This window comes from Pan troglodytes, chromosome 2 (assembly GCF_028858775.2).
Source record: "Pan troglodytes isolate AG18354 chromosome 2, NHGRI_mPanTro3-v2.0_pri, whole genome shotgun sequence".
Taxonomy (NCBI): Eukaryota; Metazoa; Chordata; class Mammalia; order Primates; family Hominidae; genus Pan; species Pan troglodytes.
The window spans coordinates 126,371,229-126,390,576 of record NC_086015.1 but is presented as its reverse complement, the minus strand read 5'-3'; the positions used below and the strand labels follow the sequence as shown (position 1 = coordinate 126,390,576).

Genomic DNA, 19,348 nt, shown 5'->3' with positions numbered 1-19,348 from the left:
CGTGGCCATTAGGAACACAAAAGACACCAGTGCCACGATCAACACATCTACTCCAGAGCCCTCATACACTCAGACGCCAGGGGCTGACTCCCTGCCCTGCCTCACCTGGTGCCACCCTTCCCTGGTCCAACCACCAGAGTCACGCATTGAAGGGCAGGACCTAGGTCTTCTCTCCTAGGCATTTGAGAGACATTTGGAGAATTAGCTAGGCTGGCTTCACCCTCATCTTTGTATACTTGGCTGCACAGAAGCCCTGAGCAGCTAAGGGCCAATGGAGAAACCTAGAGAAGCAGGAAAGATGAGGTCACTACTGCCCACCAGGATGTGAGGGGAAACTGGAAAAGGCTTAATCCATGTGGGACCGGGAAAACCCACATGCAGAGCTGGATCTATGTAGGGGAAATAATAACAATATGCTATCTTTGGGTAATAGGGTGGGGGAGGACTTTTTGTTTAACCACACTTTTAGGTTTTTCTATAATAAGCCTATCTTAGTTGAGTATCTCTGAAATCAGAAAAGACTTTAAAAAATTAAGCCAGCTGGTAGCAGAATGACATTGCTAGCTCTTGCAGAGGATAAAGCCGTTAACAAGAGCTCCTTCTCTCCCACAGCGGGGGATGGGGGGAAGTAGGAAGTGGGGATGGGGTACCCAGGACCAGAGTCTGGAGGCAGCTGTGGGGTGCAGGCCAGCCAGAGCAATGCATGTGGGGGAGCCGGGATGGGATGTGCCGAGAGGAGAGGGGTGGGAGGATGGAGTAGGAGGCTCCAGCGGGGAGATAATAGCCTGTTTCAGAAACACCATTAGTGTGCTCCCTTTGTCTAGGGTTAGCAGGCAATTCTGAATACTTAAAAAAAAACACACAAACCTTATCCTTCCAAAAAAGATATGAGGGTGTTTTGAAATCAGAAAAGGTTAGAGAAGGGAAGGGAAGCAGACAGATTTTATGCTCTGGTGACAAATGAGATTGCTATTTGTTGAGACCTTCTCCCAAAGCAGAATGAGATGTGTCTGGATAGAGGAGAGGACATGCTTATTATCAAATGAAAAAGGAAAACAGGAAAGCAAAGGCCCAGGTTAAGACAATGAACACATGATAATGGGCAGCAGCCTTCCCAGGCGGGGGCTGGAAATGAGGTAGCCGATGGGGACAGAGATGTGAGAATGCTTCCAAGAAATAAAAGACATGATGCAAACATATGCTAGCACTTGTGCCTTATCTCCCGAGAGTAGGCAGAACAGAAGATGGAGATTCTCCACCTTTAGAAATCTAACACTTAGTTTCATGTGCATTTTTTTCCTGGTACAAAACCCACCGTTCTTTCCCATTTTGAAAATACACATTTTCAACCTCCACATCTTGGATAACTAATTCTTTAACCCTGGGGTTTGCACACTGTGTTCCTAAGGTAATGATGTCAATAAATGTCCACTGTGCTGGCAGCCGAGGGGAGGGGCTCCGAGCAGAACTTGAGGAGGCTAAGTTGGACTGTCGGGGCTGCAGGGAGCTGGGTTGGTGGCGGGGATCCATCAGGGCCCTGCTACTGCTTACCGGCAGCACCACCCCTTTACTGTGCCTCAGGGACCTCATTCATAAAATGAAGAGAACGGTAACATCTTCCTTACAGTGCTGTTGTGAGGATTAAATGAGAATCCATGTAAAGTGCTTAGAACAGTGTTAGCCACAAAGGAGAGCCCAAAAGATGTTGGCTGTTGTTACTCCAGCACATATGCACAAATACTCATGAAGCAGCAGTGGCTGGTAAGTGCCAATCTCGTGACACACAGAGCGCAGCCTGAGTAGGGTGCGTGCTCAGCGAGGGTGGCCTGGGGAGGCTTCCAGAAGGGGACATCGTGAGCCTGTCGTGGAAGTGCTGGTGAGAAGTGGGAATGGGGTGATCTGGCAGGACAAAGCAGCAGGCCTAGCACAGTGGAGGCTCTAGGTAAGGAGGCAGGAGCCAACAGGGTGGTGGGGTTTGGCATTACAAGGATCTAATCATGTTATAAAACAGGGATCACAGGTTGCAATGAAGCAATGCCTGAGGGGGTTGAACAGTAAAGCACTCAGCAAACCTAAGGCATTAGAATATTTCTTAGTACCTTCACAGCACCGAAGACAGTGCTGTGTTTGAAATAAGTGTTCAACTGACAATTCTATTTTCAGAGAGACCTGCAGTGGAACCTCTCTCAAACCTGGTAGCCTGGGTGAGAAATACCTCTATCCATCAGATAGATGTGTTGAGGAGAAACTTGATGTGAAATGTGGGAAGAATTCAGAAAGGCCCTGACTATTCCAGAAGAGCTGACAGGCTTAGGCAGCCCCTCTCCAGTTCCAACCCGTGGAGAAGGGAGGTAGGGGAGACAGACTCCACACCCAACACCCAGGCAGGTCTGATCATCACAGGCCAAAGTCACACCAAATCCTCATGGCTCCTGCAACCTAAATTCCCACAATCCCCACAGTGACCTAGACTCAAGCCAGAGACAGCTGTGTAGGCAGTACCACAATTCCCTTCCTCATTCTTTCCCCCAGCCTCCAGCCAGAGCCCTGCGACCCTCAGGCCCGGCAGATGCCCCGCCCTCTGGGTCCACGCCCACTGACACACACACACCCCACTTACTTCTTCAGCCACTCCACAATGTCCTCAGCTGTGGACCCATAGTTGTCATACTGGAACAAGAACCGTCCTTTCCTGTGAAACGTGGAGAAACAACGTGGGCTCAGTCACGGATGCAAATGCCACCCTGAGATTATGGTCAGTCACCAGGGAGGGAGGTGAGCTTTAGAAGGAAAGCGGGAGACATACTCAAAATAGCAGATGGTGGGGAAGCCGCGCACGCTGTACTCCTCCTTGATGTTTTCAAATTCAGAGGAGTAGACATTCATCCCGGCCAGCACCTGGGAGGAAGCGGAGAAGAGCCGTGTGGAGCCTGTGCCCCACAGACACCCTCTAGTCCACACGCCATCTGTCCAGCTGCTGTCCCACCAGAAAGACATATGGGACAAAGCCCCACAGACTGATGTGCATCAGGGCTGCTGAGAAACAAGGCCAGCGAAGCCAGCCGGGAATCATGACCTGGCGCTGGAGAAGTCAGGCATCTGGGCCGAGTGCTGCACTCTGCACGCCTGCTCCCTCTGCCTCCCTGCAGGAAGAACCACCCCAGAGCAAAACCAACGTTCTGAGGGTTGCAGAAGAAGCCGGGCCTTGCCATCAAGTTCACATTACTCTCAGAGAGGGGCCACTGCCAAGGATGTGTTATGCCTATTTCTCTGCTCATGTCAACTCGGGTTGTACTCTTTCCTAGGCTATGGAAATAAGTGGCTTTCATACACCAATTCAGCTCTGTACAACGTCCTTAGACACCTTCCTGGATACCTCACGGTTTGCCCACCTAGGCTTGAGTGTGACGTTTTCAAACCTCACAGCTTATATGTGGCCAGGGAGGCCGTGTGGTTCTCATAACACAACATGAGAAATGAGGCACCTGCCTAACTCTCCTCCTTCCAGGCCGTGCTGTGTCTCCCCAGTGTTTCCTCCTGTTGGTGACCATTACCCACAGCCTGGCTGGATCATCATCTCAGAATTCTGAACACATTATGGCTCCAGGGGTCCATATGTCCACTATCCCTGAATCAGAAAGTATTTTAGTAGCTGGGTAACCGACGATGTAGCTAAATACTAAGACTGACTCAAATAAGGAATCCCCTAAAACTCCCTCTGCAGTGGCATGATCATAGCTCACTGCACCCTCTAACTCCTGGGCTCAAGCAATCCTCCGCCGTCAGCCTCCTGATTAGCTGGGACCACAGACATGTGCCAGTATGTCCGGCTAGTATATTTTTCTTTTTGGTAGAGATGAGGTCTTGCTGTGTTGCCCAGGCTGGCTTCCAACTCCTGGGCTCAAGCGATCCTCCCACTTCAACCTCCCAAAGCACTGGAATTACAGGCATGAGCCAGCATGCCCAGCCAGGACTTTGAATCTGTTCTTACCAGAGAACACAGCTAGAATGGCCAGACACACAAAGGTTGTTCCACAAAGCAGAGTGGCATAGAAGCGAGGGAAAAGTAAGTTTAAAAAGCCAGCAGTAGTTACAGAAGCAGAGAGAAGAAACCCAGGAAGCTGAACTTTACTGAATAATACATAAGGACACAGAGAGAGAGGAAAATAAATAACCGTTTCAGTGGACAATAAATTGATTGCAAAGACAGCTTCCACTTATGAGTCATGTGACCTTGGGCAAGTCACTCACTCTCACTGAGGTCCCTTGCTGGAAGATGTGACCATCAAAGGGCTCTTTAGAGAACTAAATGAGATGAGAGGTTTTAGCACAAAACTGGAGCTCAGTAACTGTCATCTTCCTACCAAGTCTTCCTGGTGATGGGAGCCACTGTGCCTCTGGCCTCTCCATTCCTAGGGGCACCTGGATATCTTTCCAATTGTCTTAAGTCCCTAGCACAAGGCCTCACATACAGCAAGGACACAATAAATGCTCACTAAATTCACTGTTTTTTTTTTCCTAGCCCATTTTAGGATGCAGCAAATAATAAAGGAAGAATAATTTTGAATTCGAATTTACCTGAAGCCCTGGAACGCTCTATAAAAGTCATTCTGCTCACTTCCCAGACTGCTCCAGCGGCTGGTTCCAGTAATATTTGTCTTCTTTAAAAGTCCTTTTATTTTCTGCCTAATTGATCTCCCCAGTGTCAGTGCACATTCACCACAGATTAATCTTACACGTCCTCCTCGCTCATTACATCACTTCCCTGCACAAAACCTTCCAATTCCATTGAATATAGGCTAAAATCCAGCTCCATATTCAATGCCCATATGTTACCTATTTCATTTTTGAATCTTTCTTTCTTACAAAACTCTTCATTGTACACCTGTTAGGGTCTAGATTTTTTATTCTCCCAGAAACAAGACAGTCTGAGATTTCTGCACAGGAAGGAAGTTGGACCGTCTGCCTTCTCAGACATCTTGCTGAGTGCAGCAGCAACATGCAGTAGCTGGAAGCATGGACTCAGGATGCCTGGGTTTGAGTCCCAACTCCCCATGGGGTCGTGCATTTCCTTGAACGAGTCACAGTTGTCTCTGTGTCTCACTTTCCTCATCTGCAGCCACCTCATGTGGTTGTTGAGAAGATTCAATGAGATAATACAAGAAAATCAATAACACAAAATGTATTAGCTATTTTTGTTACTAGGACTAGGAGGTGCTCTATTTCTGCCCACACTTCTGGAACACTCGCTGTTCTCTCCTGGCCCCCACTTGGTGCCTTCCAGTCCCCTTGCTGAGGCGGCCCATCCCCCGCCTCCTGGCGACCCTCCAGACTCACCCATCCCTTAAGGCAAATCAAACCTCACGTCTCTGGGCAGCCTTTTCAAACCACCTTTGCTTGGGGTGAGCTCTTAATTCTCCAAGTTTCTGTAGCACTTTTGTGCCATTTTGGGGGCATCTATTAGTTAATGAGGCAAAAATTTTTGAAAAACTACATACAAACACTTTCTGGAGTTAGAATTTGTGAAGTCAAATGAGGTGAAACACCTGGTCTCGGCCTGTGGAGAAGATAAGAACACAGCCTCCCTGCTCCCCACTGCCATCTGCATGCTTGGGGCCACTCAGCTGGCATGACATGCTCTTCTGTGTGTTCAGCCCTGCTGCCAGGAACCATCACGGCAGCTTCTTAGCGTGGGCTGCATGTGAGCTTGCACTCAGAGGAGAGTAAGATTTCAACAGATGTCCCGGGATGGGGAACTGGAGGCAAGGCAAAGAAAGATGTGGCCCAAGAAATGGAGCACATTTCCATCTAACTGGAAGTCAGGATACACAGAAAGGAGAAGACATGAAAGAAAAGGCTGAGTGAGTTGGCCAGGATCACTTTGGGAAAGGCTTGAAATACCTAAGAAATCGGGACTGTATTCAGGAAGTGATGGAGAGCTCCCAAGGGTTTCTAAGTAAGAAAGCAACCCTCAAACCAGTTGCATCTCTCGAAGCAGAAAGGATGAGCTATGAGGGAATGCTGTGGTCGGGAGACAAGTCAGCAGCCTTTGGCCACCAGCTAGCATGGCCCACTGGAGCCTGGACAGGGCTGGTGGGCAGGGAGAGGATGAAGGGTGCATGAGGAAGATGCCTGATGATGCCTCAGTAAAGAGAGGTGGAGGTGGGGGGTGGGGAAAGAGCCTGGCCCCTGGGGAAAGGACTTAATGCAAAGTTCACAGTCTGCCAGATGGAAAGATACTGAATTTTCAGACATGCATTTGAGACACAAGGGAAAAAATCCAGACGGAGATGTGAAGCAAGCCATCTGACACGCGGCACTGGCACTTAGGGGAAAGACTTGGGCTCCATGGAGCTACGTTTTGTTGAAGCTATGGACAGAGATGCGGTCACTGGAAGGCAGACTGTAATAAGACAAAACCTTGCTCCAATGTGTTAACAGGAAAGCGGAACCTTGGGAGCACCCCCAACTAGCCGGTGGAAGGAATGTGGTGCAGGGCAGCTGTAGGGAGAGGGGATCAGTCATCTGTGTCTATGAGTGCTCTGTGGGGTACAGGGCTTCTTCTGCACAGCCCATTTGTTCCTCACCACAACCCAGTGAGGTGGGCAGGGTTGGCATTATCATCTCCATTTTATAGATGGAGAAATGGAGGCTCCAAGGCTAAGGAGCTTGGACCAAGATCTCCCAGCTGGTTAGCAAGAGCCAGCACTAGAGCCTGGTCTGTACAAATCTTCATCATGACGGTTCTATTTCATGGTGTTTATACCCAAACTGGCCCATCATGGCCGAGGTCCACCAAAGACTAGGCAAAGCTCAAAGGCTCAGTGCAGATGTCAATAACTGGCAAGGCTGGGAAGAGGCAGATGGAGACAGGGCTCATCCTGATGGCTGCTCTGAGATAGGGGGCAGCGTGGCTGCTAATGAGGATGTCAATTAGCAGGAGTAGATGGGACAGACGCGATGAGTCACCAGACGTCAATGACAGCACAAAAGAGGCAGCCGTAAGTTTGGAAATGGCAAAGGCTGTGCATCCCTGACCTGGCATGCCTTCCTTCCTAATGATATCATCAGGTTGAACACCTCCCAAAAAATCTGTAGAGGAGAAAGATTTTTGACCCTTGCCAGAGACAGAGCCAGCCAAAAAGGCTCAAAGATGACAGAGATGAAGAAGTGACAGAAGGCCCTAATCCAGCTGTGTTTCAGCAGCGAGGAGGGGGTGAACTTTGATTTCTGGGGAATAGCAGCCCATTTATTAGTCCCACCTCTTTTCTGTGTGTGAAGACAAAAAGCAATTGACACCTGTGGTCACTCAACCCCTCCAGCCAGGTCCCCAGTTTCTGGGGAGCTGCCCCTGCAGAGTAAGCCCTAGCCTCTAGGGGCCTCCTGCGTGGGTGATGCCTGCAGCGGCCAGGGCCCTTCCCTCTTTATGTAGCTGGGAAAGGGCTAGAACTTTCCAGAAGATGCTTTTCTAGGAAATGAAAGGGAAAATAGAACAAAACAAACCCCAAGCAAGAAAATATACAAACAAAGAAATGAGTTTACACAACCCAGATGTCTTAGGCCAAGGCAGCCAACACCTGGTCACAGCTTGACTTGCCCAGCTTTGCAGACAACACCCCTGACTTTTCTGTAATGTTGAGGGAACTAGAATGGGTAACTTTTATATTTCTAGACCTGGGCCCAGGCAGAAGAAGCTGGAATTCATTTTTTTTTTTTTTAGAGACAGGATCTCACTCTCTTGCGCAGAGCATGGTGCAATCATAGCTCACTGCAGCCTTAAACTCCTGGGCTCAAGTGATCCTCCCACCTCAGCCTCCCAAGTAGCTAGCATTGACTACAGGTGTATGCCATTGCACCCAGCTAATTTTTAAAATTTTTTGTAGATATGGGGTTTCACTATGTTGCCCAGGCTGGTATCTAGCTCCTGGCCTCAAGTGATCCTCCCACTTTGGCCTCCCAAAGCACTGGGATTGCAGGCATGAACCACCATGCCCTGCTGGAAGCTTATATTCTGAACACGAGTGGTCTTTGCGGTTAACCTTATAACCTGTCCCACAAATGTCCTTCCCACTATGCTTCCGGCCTTAATAACAAATGCTCTGAATTCCTTTAAAAGAGAGGACCATCACTTTTAATATAGAGCTTAAAATAAAACATACCCCCAGGAGTGATGAGCAAAAAGCCTATTCATTCATCGGCATATACTGGATATCTACTGTGAGCTTAGCCCTGTGCTATGTGCTAAAGAAATAGACATGAACACAACTCCTGTGCCCAAGAAACTCACATATCATAATTAGTATCAAGTGCTGAACAAAGTGATCTGGAACAAAAGCAAAGATGAACGTATCTGGCTGTGCATGACAGGGACGAGCTCTGTGGCAGCATGGGAGGGGGCCTAGAAGAATACTGAGTTTGGCAGTGGATGCAGCATTGGCTGAGAATGGCCCACGAGATGCACTGAGACTGGCATCAAGTTCTCTTCTGCTTCAGTGGGTCTGGCTGGAATAACTTGTGATCTGATTTGGGGCTGAGCTGTTTACCTTCCACAGCACAGAATTCGGGAAGTTGAGCTGAGCAGATTTCTAAGTGTATGCGGGTGCAGGCAGAGAGAATACTGTGGGTAATTAAGTCTTTTCTCCAGGCTAAATAATCTCAAAATATGGTGTCTATTGAAGTCCCAATAATGTGAAGTGAAACTTCCCTGGGGTGATGTATGTGTGCCCCAAGGCCAAATGTCTCCAGGCAAGTTACTAAAAATTCATTAGTGAGAAGCAAGCAGGACCTCAGTGTCACCCCAGAATGAGGTCAAAAGAGAAAGCATTGGCTCTCTGCAGCCCCATCTTGCAGCTGGCGAGCAGGGCCGTCTCCATGCCCAGGTGCTGCCACTTAAACTTTTTAAGTTGACTTTGAGCTAATCACCACTTAATTTGATCCACAAAGATCATGATGCAGTTTCAGGACTTCAGGTCTCCCTTAATGGGGCTTTGGCCACACTATTGAGATGGCTCCTCTCGATAACCTTTCATGAAAGATGGATGGATTTTTCCACGCTCCCTAGAGGAGCTGGCAGCTGTTTTTATGTTGCCATCAAAACAAGACACTTCTGCTACTTGGGGTAAGTGCAAAAATGGATAAACAGATATCCAAAAGAATTAGAAGCAGGATCCCAAAGAGGTATTTGCACACCCATGTTCATTGCAGCATTATTAGCAACAGCCAAGAAAGCTAGAAGCAACTCATCAACAGATGAGTGTATGAAGAAAATGTGGTATGTACGTAGAGTGGAATATAATTCAGCCCTAAAAAAAGAAGGAAATCCTATGACATGCTACATGGATGAACCTTGAGGATATAATGCTAAGCAAAATAAGCCAGTCACAGAAGGACAAATACTATAGATTCCACTCATAGGAGTAACTTAAAACAGTCAAAATCATAGAAATAGGCCTGGCTAGATGGCACACACCTGAAGTCCCAGCTATTCAGGAGGCTAAGACGGGAAGATCGGTTGAGCTCAGGAGCTCAAGTCCAACCTGGGCAACATAGTGAGACCCTGTCTCTAAAACAGACAGAATATATATATATATAAAATCATAGAAACAGAAAGTAGAAAGGCAGTTTATCAAGGTCAGGGGTGGGGTGGGAAGGCAGAATTCATATTTAGTGGGTACAGAATTTCAGTTTTGCAAAATGAAAAAGTTCTAGAGAAAGGTTGCACAACAGTGTAAATATACTTAATGCTACTGAACTGTACATTTAGAAATGGCTAAGATAGTCAATGTAATGTTATGTGTTTTTTACCACAGTGAAAAAATAATAGACACAAGGCAGAGAACAAAAAAGCCTGGCAGGGTGGGGGAACACAGAGGTACCAGGGAGCATTTGGTGACTGACCCTCGGCCCTTCTGTGTGAGGTCCATCCCCCCTCCCAGCTCTCTTCTCCCCCACAACACTCCAGGCTCCCCTCCTACATCCCCGCCCCATCCCAGCTGCTCCTACTTCTCTGAAGGCCTGTTTCCTTAGTGGCTCCTCTTCCTCCTCCTGTAGAGGTGGGCATCCCTAGGACACATGTGTCTCCATTCTCCCTATCCTTCCCTACACTCCTTCTGGGAGAATGCCTGCATTCCCAGGTCTTTCGCTCCCCATCCAGCCCCACCTCCTTCTCCTCTGGTTCCCACCGTTCTTCCCGCCCCACAGGAACCACAGAGCCTGGGAAGCCGGGACAGGCCTTCACCTCTGTGAGCCCCCTTTATGCTTCTGGTCCACCCCTAAGGTCATCACACCCTCTTCTTTGCCACTGGGCTCCACAGCAGCTGCCTCAGCTCACTTCAGAGCCCAGCCCTCAAAATTCTGGACTCACGATGTTCCGACCTTGGTCCCTGGCCCCCTGACAATGCCACATGTGCATCTTGCTGGTGTCCTATTTCATCACTGGCCTTTGGTAGGTGTCAAACTCTCCCGGTCCCAGCAACTTGGTGGAGTTCTCAACCTTCACAGAGAACAGGTCTCTGAGCTCCATACAAGGCTGCGATTCAGCAACGGCCCAGGCAGCAGGGTCAGTCATCCTCACCATTTCAAAACCTGCCCCCACCCCACCCCCGGCACCCTTCCTCCGCCAAGTCCAAGAGTGACCCAGCCCTGCCAGGCAATGGCGCCTCACTTACGGCGTGGCCCCGCAGCTGAGTCGCAGCCTTCTGGAAATGCGGCATCATCCTCTTGCACATGCTGCACCCTGGTCACAGGCAGGAGAGAGACCACATCCGGTTACAGGGATGGCTGAGCCCTTGCACCCTGCCCTGCCTCCCCATGGCCATCCTCTACCCAACAAGCACTTATCCAGCCTTGAGAAGCTCAGGACTATTCCAGACCCTGGGGACACAAAAGGAACAGGAGGTGGGCGTCTTGGCCCCCAAAGAGCTTATAGTATCAGTGGTGCAAAACAAGGCACTGCCCAGCAGCCACTCATAAATGCTGGACTGAAGAAACAAACATGACATGATGGGAGAAGAGCAGAGCCCAGAATACTTCAGCACTGATAATGAATTCAACAGAGATTCAGAAAACCAGAACAGGTGTCAAGAGAGCAACTGCTGCGCTCACAGCAAAAAGCCACCCCTCACTGCCCAGGCAGGGCCTGCAAATGAGCTGGAGTCAAACGCCATTATGAAGAAAAATGTGTGACCATGAATACAATCACTTTTGGGATGTCCATGCCTCCTTTCTCTTTCATTAACAAGGATAATTAAGCAATGACCAGAGGCAGGCTGACGGTGAACAGTGCTGGCTCTGGCCTGTGGGAAGAGCGTCGGGCCAGGAATCGGGATGCCACGCGGACTCTGATCTTCACTCAATTTGCTAAAGGCCTTGGAGAAGTCACCTCCTCTCTCTGGGCTGTTTCTTCTAGCAGATGAGGGGGGCTGGACCACACAACCTAAGGCCCCTTCCAGCTCTGACAGCAAAGGATTCTGTCTGCGATGGCCTTAGCTCAGCCCTCTGGGGCTCTGTGGTCTACCATGGTCACACTCCTCTCCTAGTGGTGAAGACCCGCAGCCTTGATAGGGGGTCTTGAACTCCTGGACTCAAGCGACCAGGAAGGCCAGGTCCCAAACATCCACTAAAACTTTAGAGTGACCTTAAACTCCTTCCCTTAAACCAGAGCAGACCACGTTTCAGCACTGATCCCACAGGACATGAGCAGTTTCCTCAGACAGCAGGGATTCTGAAGTGCCAGGCTATTACCCTTTCCGACTGCCTCTCTGCTACAAAACAGGGCTTAAGATGCATCTGAAGAGCACAGAACCAAAGCTGCCTGGAACCATGTGTCAGGCTGATCTCAGCTTGGCACAGCGGGCACAGGGTCCATGTGGCGACAGGCAGCCCAGCTCCAATCCATGCTTAGCTGACGCCTAGACAGGCCGTGAAGCCAGAAGGCCAACATTCCTTCTGGGCCACCAGAACCTACCCAGCACCAAGCCTACCGGACAAGATGCAGACACAGGACATTTGGCCATGAGGCTCCGAAAATGCCCCACAGCCCCCTCCTGACATTCCTGTCTGACAGATGGACTCACACACACCCCAGTATGTGAACCCTGGGCTTAAGTTCTGCCATCAGTCCTGGCAGGAGAAAAGGAGCTGTTTCGAGGCCAGCCTGCAGCGCGAGCCCGCCGAATCTGCCCTCAGAAGATAAGAGGCACCTCTCCTCAGGACCTGCCACCTCAGTGCGAACACCATCAGTGGCATGACGGAAGGAATATGACACTTGTCAGGGGCATTGTTTCCACTGTGGGGATTCAGAAAGAGGAGAACAGAAGCAAGAACAACGCTCAGGGGGAAATGCACCGGGTGGAAAACAGGAGGCTGCAAATGGCGCAGAGGAAGGAGCTCAGCTCTGGGAAGAACGAGGCTGAGACTGAGGTCTGTATCTCCCCATAACTCCCACTGGCTGGGTGATCTTGGGCAAGTGGCCTGGGCTCTCCAAGCCTCGGCTTCCCTATCTGTGCGGTGGGGATAGGTGCCCTGCAGGTGTTAGATAGAGCCGGGGAACATTCAGTGCCTGCAGAGACATCTTAGTCCAACACCAGGATTTGGGGGGGGTGCTTCCCAGTCCATGGTGGGGGAAACACTTCCACTGAGGGAAGAGGATGTCGCTGCACTCCCCAGGAGGGAAAATAAGGGGGGACACCTGCAGCCTTTCACTCATTCTTCGCTCAGTGACTTGAGTCTGACACCCACTGGGCCACATTCATCTATCAAGAACTTTATTTACTATCTGTCTCCACAGTGTGGCCTCTCTCTTCCTGTTTTGCCTGTTTGCAGCCTGCAGCAACAACACCCTGAAACAGAGGATAAGTCGGCCAGTTGTCCCTGTGGGCAGGGCCAGTGGTGCTGGGTGGAGAAGTTATTGGTTGGGGAGAGGTGATGCAGGAGGAGTAGGAAACCACAGGCCAAGCCAGTTTCCAATTTAACTTTACCAAAAATAGGGCTGGCCCTGTGATTCCTGAGTTTATCTTCCAGCTGATTCCACTGGGAGGCAGGGGGAGAGGTAAGACTAATTATCATTCTCAAACCTCAAAAGTCAGAGTAGTCAGCCTTTTTATTTTCTTATTAATTCAGTGAGCAAACATTTCCTGAATAAGCGGTAGATCCTGGGGAGCCAGGTTCCTTGTCACCACCAAAGGTTCTCACTGCCTTTGGGCCCATTCACCCAACATGTGACCAAAGGGTCACAGAGTCCTAACAGACGTCCCAGTTAGGGAACTGCTGTGTATCCCAGGAATCAGCTGAATTATGATGCCATGGAGACTTGATTAGACTAGTGTGCTAAAAGCACAAGTTTGTTTCATTTTGTAAAAAATCATACACACGTGCATAATCAAAAAAAGGGTCCCGAGGTTCCTTGGGACCTAGGAGTGCAACCGATCTGACCCTCCACCAAAAGTTGAACTTAACCTCCGAGTTTTCTCCTCCCTCCCCTACCACCAATAAGCTTTGTGACTCTGTGAGGTACCTAACTTCCCCTGCCCCAGCTTTCTCTTCTGTAAAGATGATAACTGTGCTCACCTCTCTGTTGTGAAGGGTGGGATGGGCACACTGCCACACAGCCTGGGTGCATGGCGGGAGAGGGCACAGCACATGGGCGCAAACTGCCCGTGCACCACTTCTAAATGACTAATGGCATCACACTGAGACCTGCCTGGTTACACCCGGATGCCGTCTTGTGGCACGCGCTGCATATTGATATACACTCCATTTTACAGCTTCATTTAACCAATGTGTTGAGTCCCGAAGGGCTTTAAGATATACCAAAGGAGGCCCATCCTCTAGGGGCTGTGTGGACAGGATAATTCCTAAAGCAATTCACAGCTGGGTAGTTAGTAATATTCCTCCAAGAAGAAACAAAAAGGGGTGAAACCAACTAATGAACATTAATAAAGAGAAGGAGCGAGGGTTAAAGTAGCTACCATTCAGGGCAGAGCTGGATCTACAGCAAGTGAGACACCAGGGCCTCATCCCAAAGGTAAGCACAGCCCTGGGGCCAGCGAGGAGGCCTGGGGAGGAGGCTGGGGCTGGAGAACACCCAGCAATCAAAACAGGGCTTGGGGGGACGGGCACGGTGGTTCACGCCTGTAATTCCAGCACTTTGGGAAGCCGAGGCGGGCGGATCACCTGAGGTCAGGAGTTTGAGACCAGCCTGGGCAACATGGTGAAGCCCCATCTCTACTAAAAATATACAAAAATTAGCCAGGCATCATGGCGGGCACCTATAGTCCCAGCTACTCGGGAAGCTGAGGCAGGAGAATCATTTGAACCCAGGGGGCGGAGGTTGCAGTGAGCTGAGATGGCACCGCTGCACTCCAGCCTGGGCAACAGAGCAAGGCTCTGTCTCAAAACTAAAAAAAAAAAAAAAAAAAAAGAATAGGGCTGGGGAAAGGCTGCTGTCATGGCGAATAAGCTACTGGCTCAAGTCAGGCAGAACCACCAGAATGCCATAGAGGGGCATCCGGCTCGGGGGCGTCATCCCCAGGGCACAGATGGGAGGAGCCTTTGCTTAAAGAACTTCTCAGGAAGTGGGATTCGAGATGGGCTTTCATGAGCAAACAGAACTCTGGTTTGCTATGACAAACCAGAGCCTATGACACCCTCCTGAGCCACACACACACCTGGGCACACCTGCCTTGCATCATATACAACCCCTCTGTTGCTCAGCCTTCAGGGAAACACTGACACTGCTGGCTTCGTGAAGGGCCGATGCAGCTCACAGAGGTGCAGCACAAAGGGCCTTGGCAGGCTCAAATCCAGGGTTATTTTCAATCTGTGGGTTGGGACCCATTAGACTGTGGAGGTGCCCAGACAGTGAATATTTGAGGCTTTGCAGGCCACGCCGTCTCTGTTACAAGACTCAACTCTGTTGGTATAGCTCGCAAGCGCCCACGGACACCACATCAATGTATGGCCATGGCTGGGTTCTAATAAACCTTTACAAAAAGAGGCAGCTGGCCTGTGGGCCATAATTTGCTGACCCTTTGTCAGAGGGTTATGAAGCAGTACGTATAACCAATAATTTTTTAAATAAAACAGAACAGAAAATAGTGGGCATTACATCTGGTAAACAACAGATGGCAATAGTAAGGGCAAGAGTGGTTTTGCGAAACTTTTGTTTCAGCTTATTTGCATATAATTTATATATACTTCTAGTACTGGTTGCAATATAAAACATTTTTAATTCTGTGAAATTCAGTCAAAAAGTTTGAAAGCCACTGCTGTGATCCAGTCCCTTTTCTTACAGATGTGGAAACTGAGACCTAGTGAGGTGAAGGACTTGGCCAAGCTCACCCGGCTTGCAGTGGCACAGCTGGGATTCAAACCCACATGTTCTGGCTGTCATCTGAAAGATCCTCCTGCCACTTCCCACATCCTCCTGCCTCATACAGGGACTGAGCCCAAATCCTGGAACCAGTTTCTCTCTGCTCCTGGTCCCCTGCTCCTCCCAGGTGGCACCTGCAGAGGATGCCAACAGAGGATGCGGGAGCCAGAGCTAGACAAGCTGCTGCCCCCAGAGGCGGGCCAGGCTCTGGACCATGATGCCATGCCCGAGGGGTGGCAGAACAGCCACAAGGTGACCGCCACTGAGGCATGGCACCACCAGCAGGAAACGGGACATGGTGGGGGAAGGTGGAGCTGACCAAACAGGGTGAAGCTCTGGATAAAGAGGGTAGAAGGACACAGATTCTACTGGAGACAGAATGCAGGGCAGACAGCAGGAGGGGAGGAGCCAGATGAAAAGGCAAAGATGAAGGAAAAGAGGCGCAGATGGAGAGATGAGATTCAGCGTTCTAAGCCAGGCACCCAGGCTAGTCCCCCAGACCCCGCCCGCAACCCCCACCTGCCTCCCACCCACAAAGAGACTAAACAACTAGCTCTGGCCCAAGGGAGAAAGTTCACTCACAGGGGGCATAAAACATGATCAGGAGCGGCTTCTCTTCCTTCTTCAGGAGCCGTCTGAAGTCCTGAGACACAAAAAGAGAATACCAGCAGCTAGCACACAACACAGTAACAGGATGAAACCCCCTCCCCGCCCCTCCTGCATACAGCGGGGTGAAGGGTAGGGATGGGGAGGGGAGGGGGAGTGAGCACTTCAGAAAGCACACGCTGGCAGATGATTTGCGGGTGGGGGCACAGCCGCGGCAGGCCAGGAGCTGGAAGAACCTCAGAGATAATCTATTCAAGACCACCCTCATGTATTACAGATGGGAAAACTGAGGCCCCAAGATAACAAATGGCTTTGGCCACCTGGTGAGAGGGAGTCTTGAGGACCAGGCTGCTGGCTTTCCTTTCAGCTCCACCTGAACAGTTCAAAGATGGCAAAGAGCGGTTTTTGTCCCGTGAGGCTGTTGAATAGGCTGCCCCTTCCTGTGACTTACACAGTGGTTTTGTTGTGCTGCGGGTGGCTGTTTTCATGTGTGCCTGACTTGGCAGATGGGGATCCGCTCACTGTGGGAAGACAGGTTAACCCATACCCACTAATCTCTTGCTAATCTCTCCCCAGGCTCCAGCTCTGCCACCACCATCCTTATCCCCAGGAGTCCACGGAGCACACAGGGCAGAAGGAGGGGGCCTGCTCCACCCTCCAGGAGGTTACAGGCAAAATGGATTTGTAAAACCCTTAGAACAGTGCCGGGCATGTTATTAAGCAATACATAATGATTTGTTAGATACATACAATAAAGGCAAAAAGACAAATGGCCACACAGTGCTCATGTAAAGACTTGAGTGTGTGAACAGGGTAGAGACTTTTCTTCCAATGAGAGCCAATGATGGATGGGAAAAAGCAACTCTATCAAGGACTGCAGTGAAGCACGATGATAAGAGCATATTTCGATTAAAGTAAGCTGCTCAACCACATTTTACAGAAGAAAATGAGAGGGTTTTCTCTTTTGAATAATAAGGAAAATAAGAAAATTTCAAAATGCAGCTTTCTGGCAGCAAGAAGGCATTAGGTAAATAAATGATGGCACATCCCGCACAATGGGATACTACTGCATCATTAAAACCGACAAAGAGGAGTGTTTAATGTCACAATCAGATGTGCACGGTGCACTAAAGGGTGGGGGAAGCAAGTTACAAAACAGCACATAAAATGTAATGACATCTTTGTGAGTAAAAACATCACGTACACATTATCTTGAAAGCCTGGAAGACTACAAAAATATCAGCAGGCATCTCTCTCAATGTAAAGGTATGAGGTGATTTTTTTTGTCTTTCTGCTGAAGGTGCATTTTCTAAATTTTCAACAATGAATGTGCATTAACTTAAAATTTTTCAGTTAGATTAAAAAAAGATTAAATTTTTGTGGATATCCAAAACACTAGAATAAATTCTGGAAAAGTTTACCTTTGTTTACGTAACTAGAGAGAGCATTAAGGCACTAATTTTCAAACAAATTTTGTTTGTACTAATTTCCAAACAAAATTAATAACCAAGATATTTAACCCTAACTAGGGGTACAGGATGCAAACACTTCTAAAATTGTCTTCTGGGATTTCTGGAGATAAAAGCTAGTAAAAGACCTGAGAAGAGATTTTTATTGAGCCTATAGCAATTTGGTTTCATACCCTGAGTAGTAACAGATATTACATTCAAAGATGCTTAATTACCTTCACAAAGTATGAAATTCCAAGCCTACAAATTGAATCAGCAATTCAAACTTGAATTTGGAACTTTTTATTATTTATGTGGACATTCTATTAGCAGAGAACCAGCTATACTTCTTATTTCCATAGGAGAGAAAAGAGCACAAAGCAGAACAAGAGGATTCCCTACAGGTGTGAAAGAAATATTTCCGCTTGATATTCCTACAGTTACAGAAGAACAACCTTAGGAAGGTCAGGACATTGTATCTGGGGGAGGAAGGCACCAGGCAATCACTTTCCAGAGAAGCTATCAACATTCATCATTACAGGAGCAGCACTCCGTTTAGGCTGTTTGTATTTCCATGGGTCTAGGCACATGTGCCACTCTCTCCTGGCACTTGCCCCTCTTTCCCTGCCCCCACATGCTTTTTTTTTTTTTTTTTGAGAAGGAGTCTCGCCCTGTCACCCAGGCTGGAGTGCAATGGCATGATCTCGGCTCACTGCAACCTCTGCCTCCCAGATTCATTATCCTGCCTCAGTCTCCCGAGTAGCTGGGATTACAGGCACGTGCCACCATGCCTGGCTAATTTTTTTATCTTTTGTAGAGACGGAGTTTCACCATGTTGGCCAGGCTGGTCTCAAACTCCTGACCTTGTGATCCACCCGCCTCGGCCTCCCAAAGTGCTGGGATTACAGGCGTGAGCCACCGTGCCGGACCCACATGCTTTTTAAAAAGACATCTTTAAGGCCAGGCACAGTGGCTCACGCCTGTAATCTCAGTACTTTGGGAGGCCGAGGCGGGTGGATCACTTGAGGTCAGGAGTTCAAGACCAGCCTGACCAACATGGTGAAAACCCATGTCTACTAAAGTACAAAAATTAAGCAGGCATGGTGGCACACACCTGTAATCCCAGCTACTCAGGAGGCCAAGGTACGAGAATCGCTTGAACCCCAGAGGCAGAGGCTGCAGTAAGCCAAGATCACGCTACTGCACTCCAGCCTGGGTGACAAAGTAAGACTCTGTCTCAAAAAAAAAAAAAAAAAAAAAAGACATCTTCAAGATGACAATACTGGCTCTTTGTATCCCAGAGAATGTTGTGCCCAGTCCTTAATTTGAATCACCACTGATCCACTAGGTTGGCTCACAATGATGACATATTTTACCTTCCTCCAGAAGGTTAAAAAAAGGCATCATTTTCTTCTGGGCCAACAAGCATTAAGAGTACAGTCAATAGGCAAGTTACAGAGGCCCCTGTCCGTAATCCCAGCACTTTGGGAGGCTGAGGCAGGAGGATTGCTTGAGGCTAGGTGCTCAAGACCAGCTTGGGCAACAGTGATAGCCCATCACTACAAAAAATTTAAAAACTAGCCAGGCATGGTGGCATGTGCCTGTAGTCCCACTTACTTAGGAGGTCGAAGCAGGATTGCTTGAGCCCAGGAATTCAAGGTTACAGTGAGCTATGATCACAACACTGTACTCCTCCAGCCTGGGTGACAGAGCGAGATCCTGTCTCTAAAAACAAAAAAAGCCAACAATTTTAAAGGAAAGGGGAGAGAAGGAAGAGAAAGATGAAAGCTACGTTTTATTTGATTGAGATAGGAATGAACCCTCTCCCTCTACCTACAAAAAGCACTGCTTGCCTCACAGACCATCTGGACTATCACAGAGAAGTTCTTGCCCATCCCAAGTGAAGGCATCATACAAACACGGA

General features: G+C 49.0%; 1 protein-coding gene across 3 annotated transcripts in view; it reads right to left on the bottom strand.

Moving 5' to 3' along the window:
• PDIA5 (protein disulfide isomerase family A member 5) overlaps window positions 1-19,348 on the bottom strand; it is a 94,975-nt gene that overhangs the window by 34,930 nt on the left and 40,697 nt on the right. For 2 of the 3 annotated variants that reach the window (XM_001151831.8, XM_016941760.4), the window contains 4 exons: window positions 15,953-16,013; window positions 10,668-10,735; window positions 2,807-2,898; window positions 2,621-2,692 (listed from right to left, as the gene is read on the bottom strand). In XM_001151831.8, the coding sequence (XP_001151831.3) occupies window positions 2,621-2,692; window positions 2,807-2,898; window positions 10,668-10,735; window positions 15,953-16,013 (293 nt within the window). The remainder of the gene's footprint in view (window positions 1-2,620; window positions 2,693-2,806; window positions 2,899-10,667; window positions 10,736-15,952; window positions 16,014-19,348) is intronic. The other variant, XM_063807046.1, reaches the window with a different exon arrangement.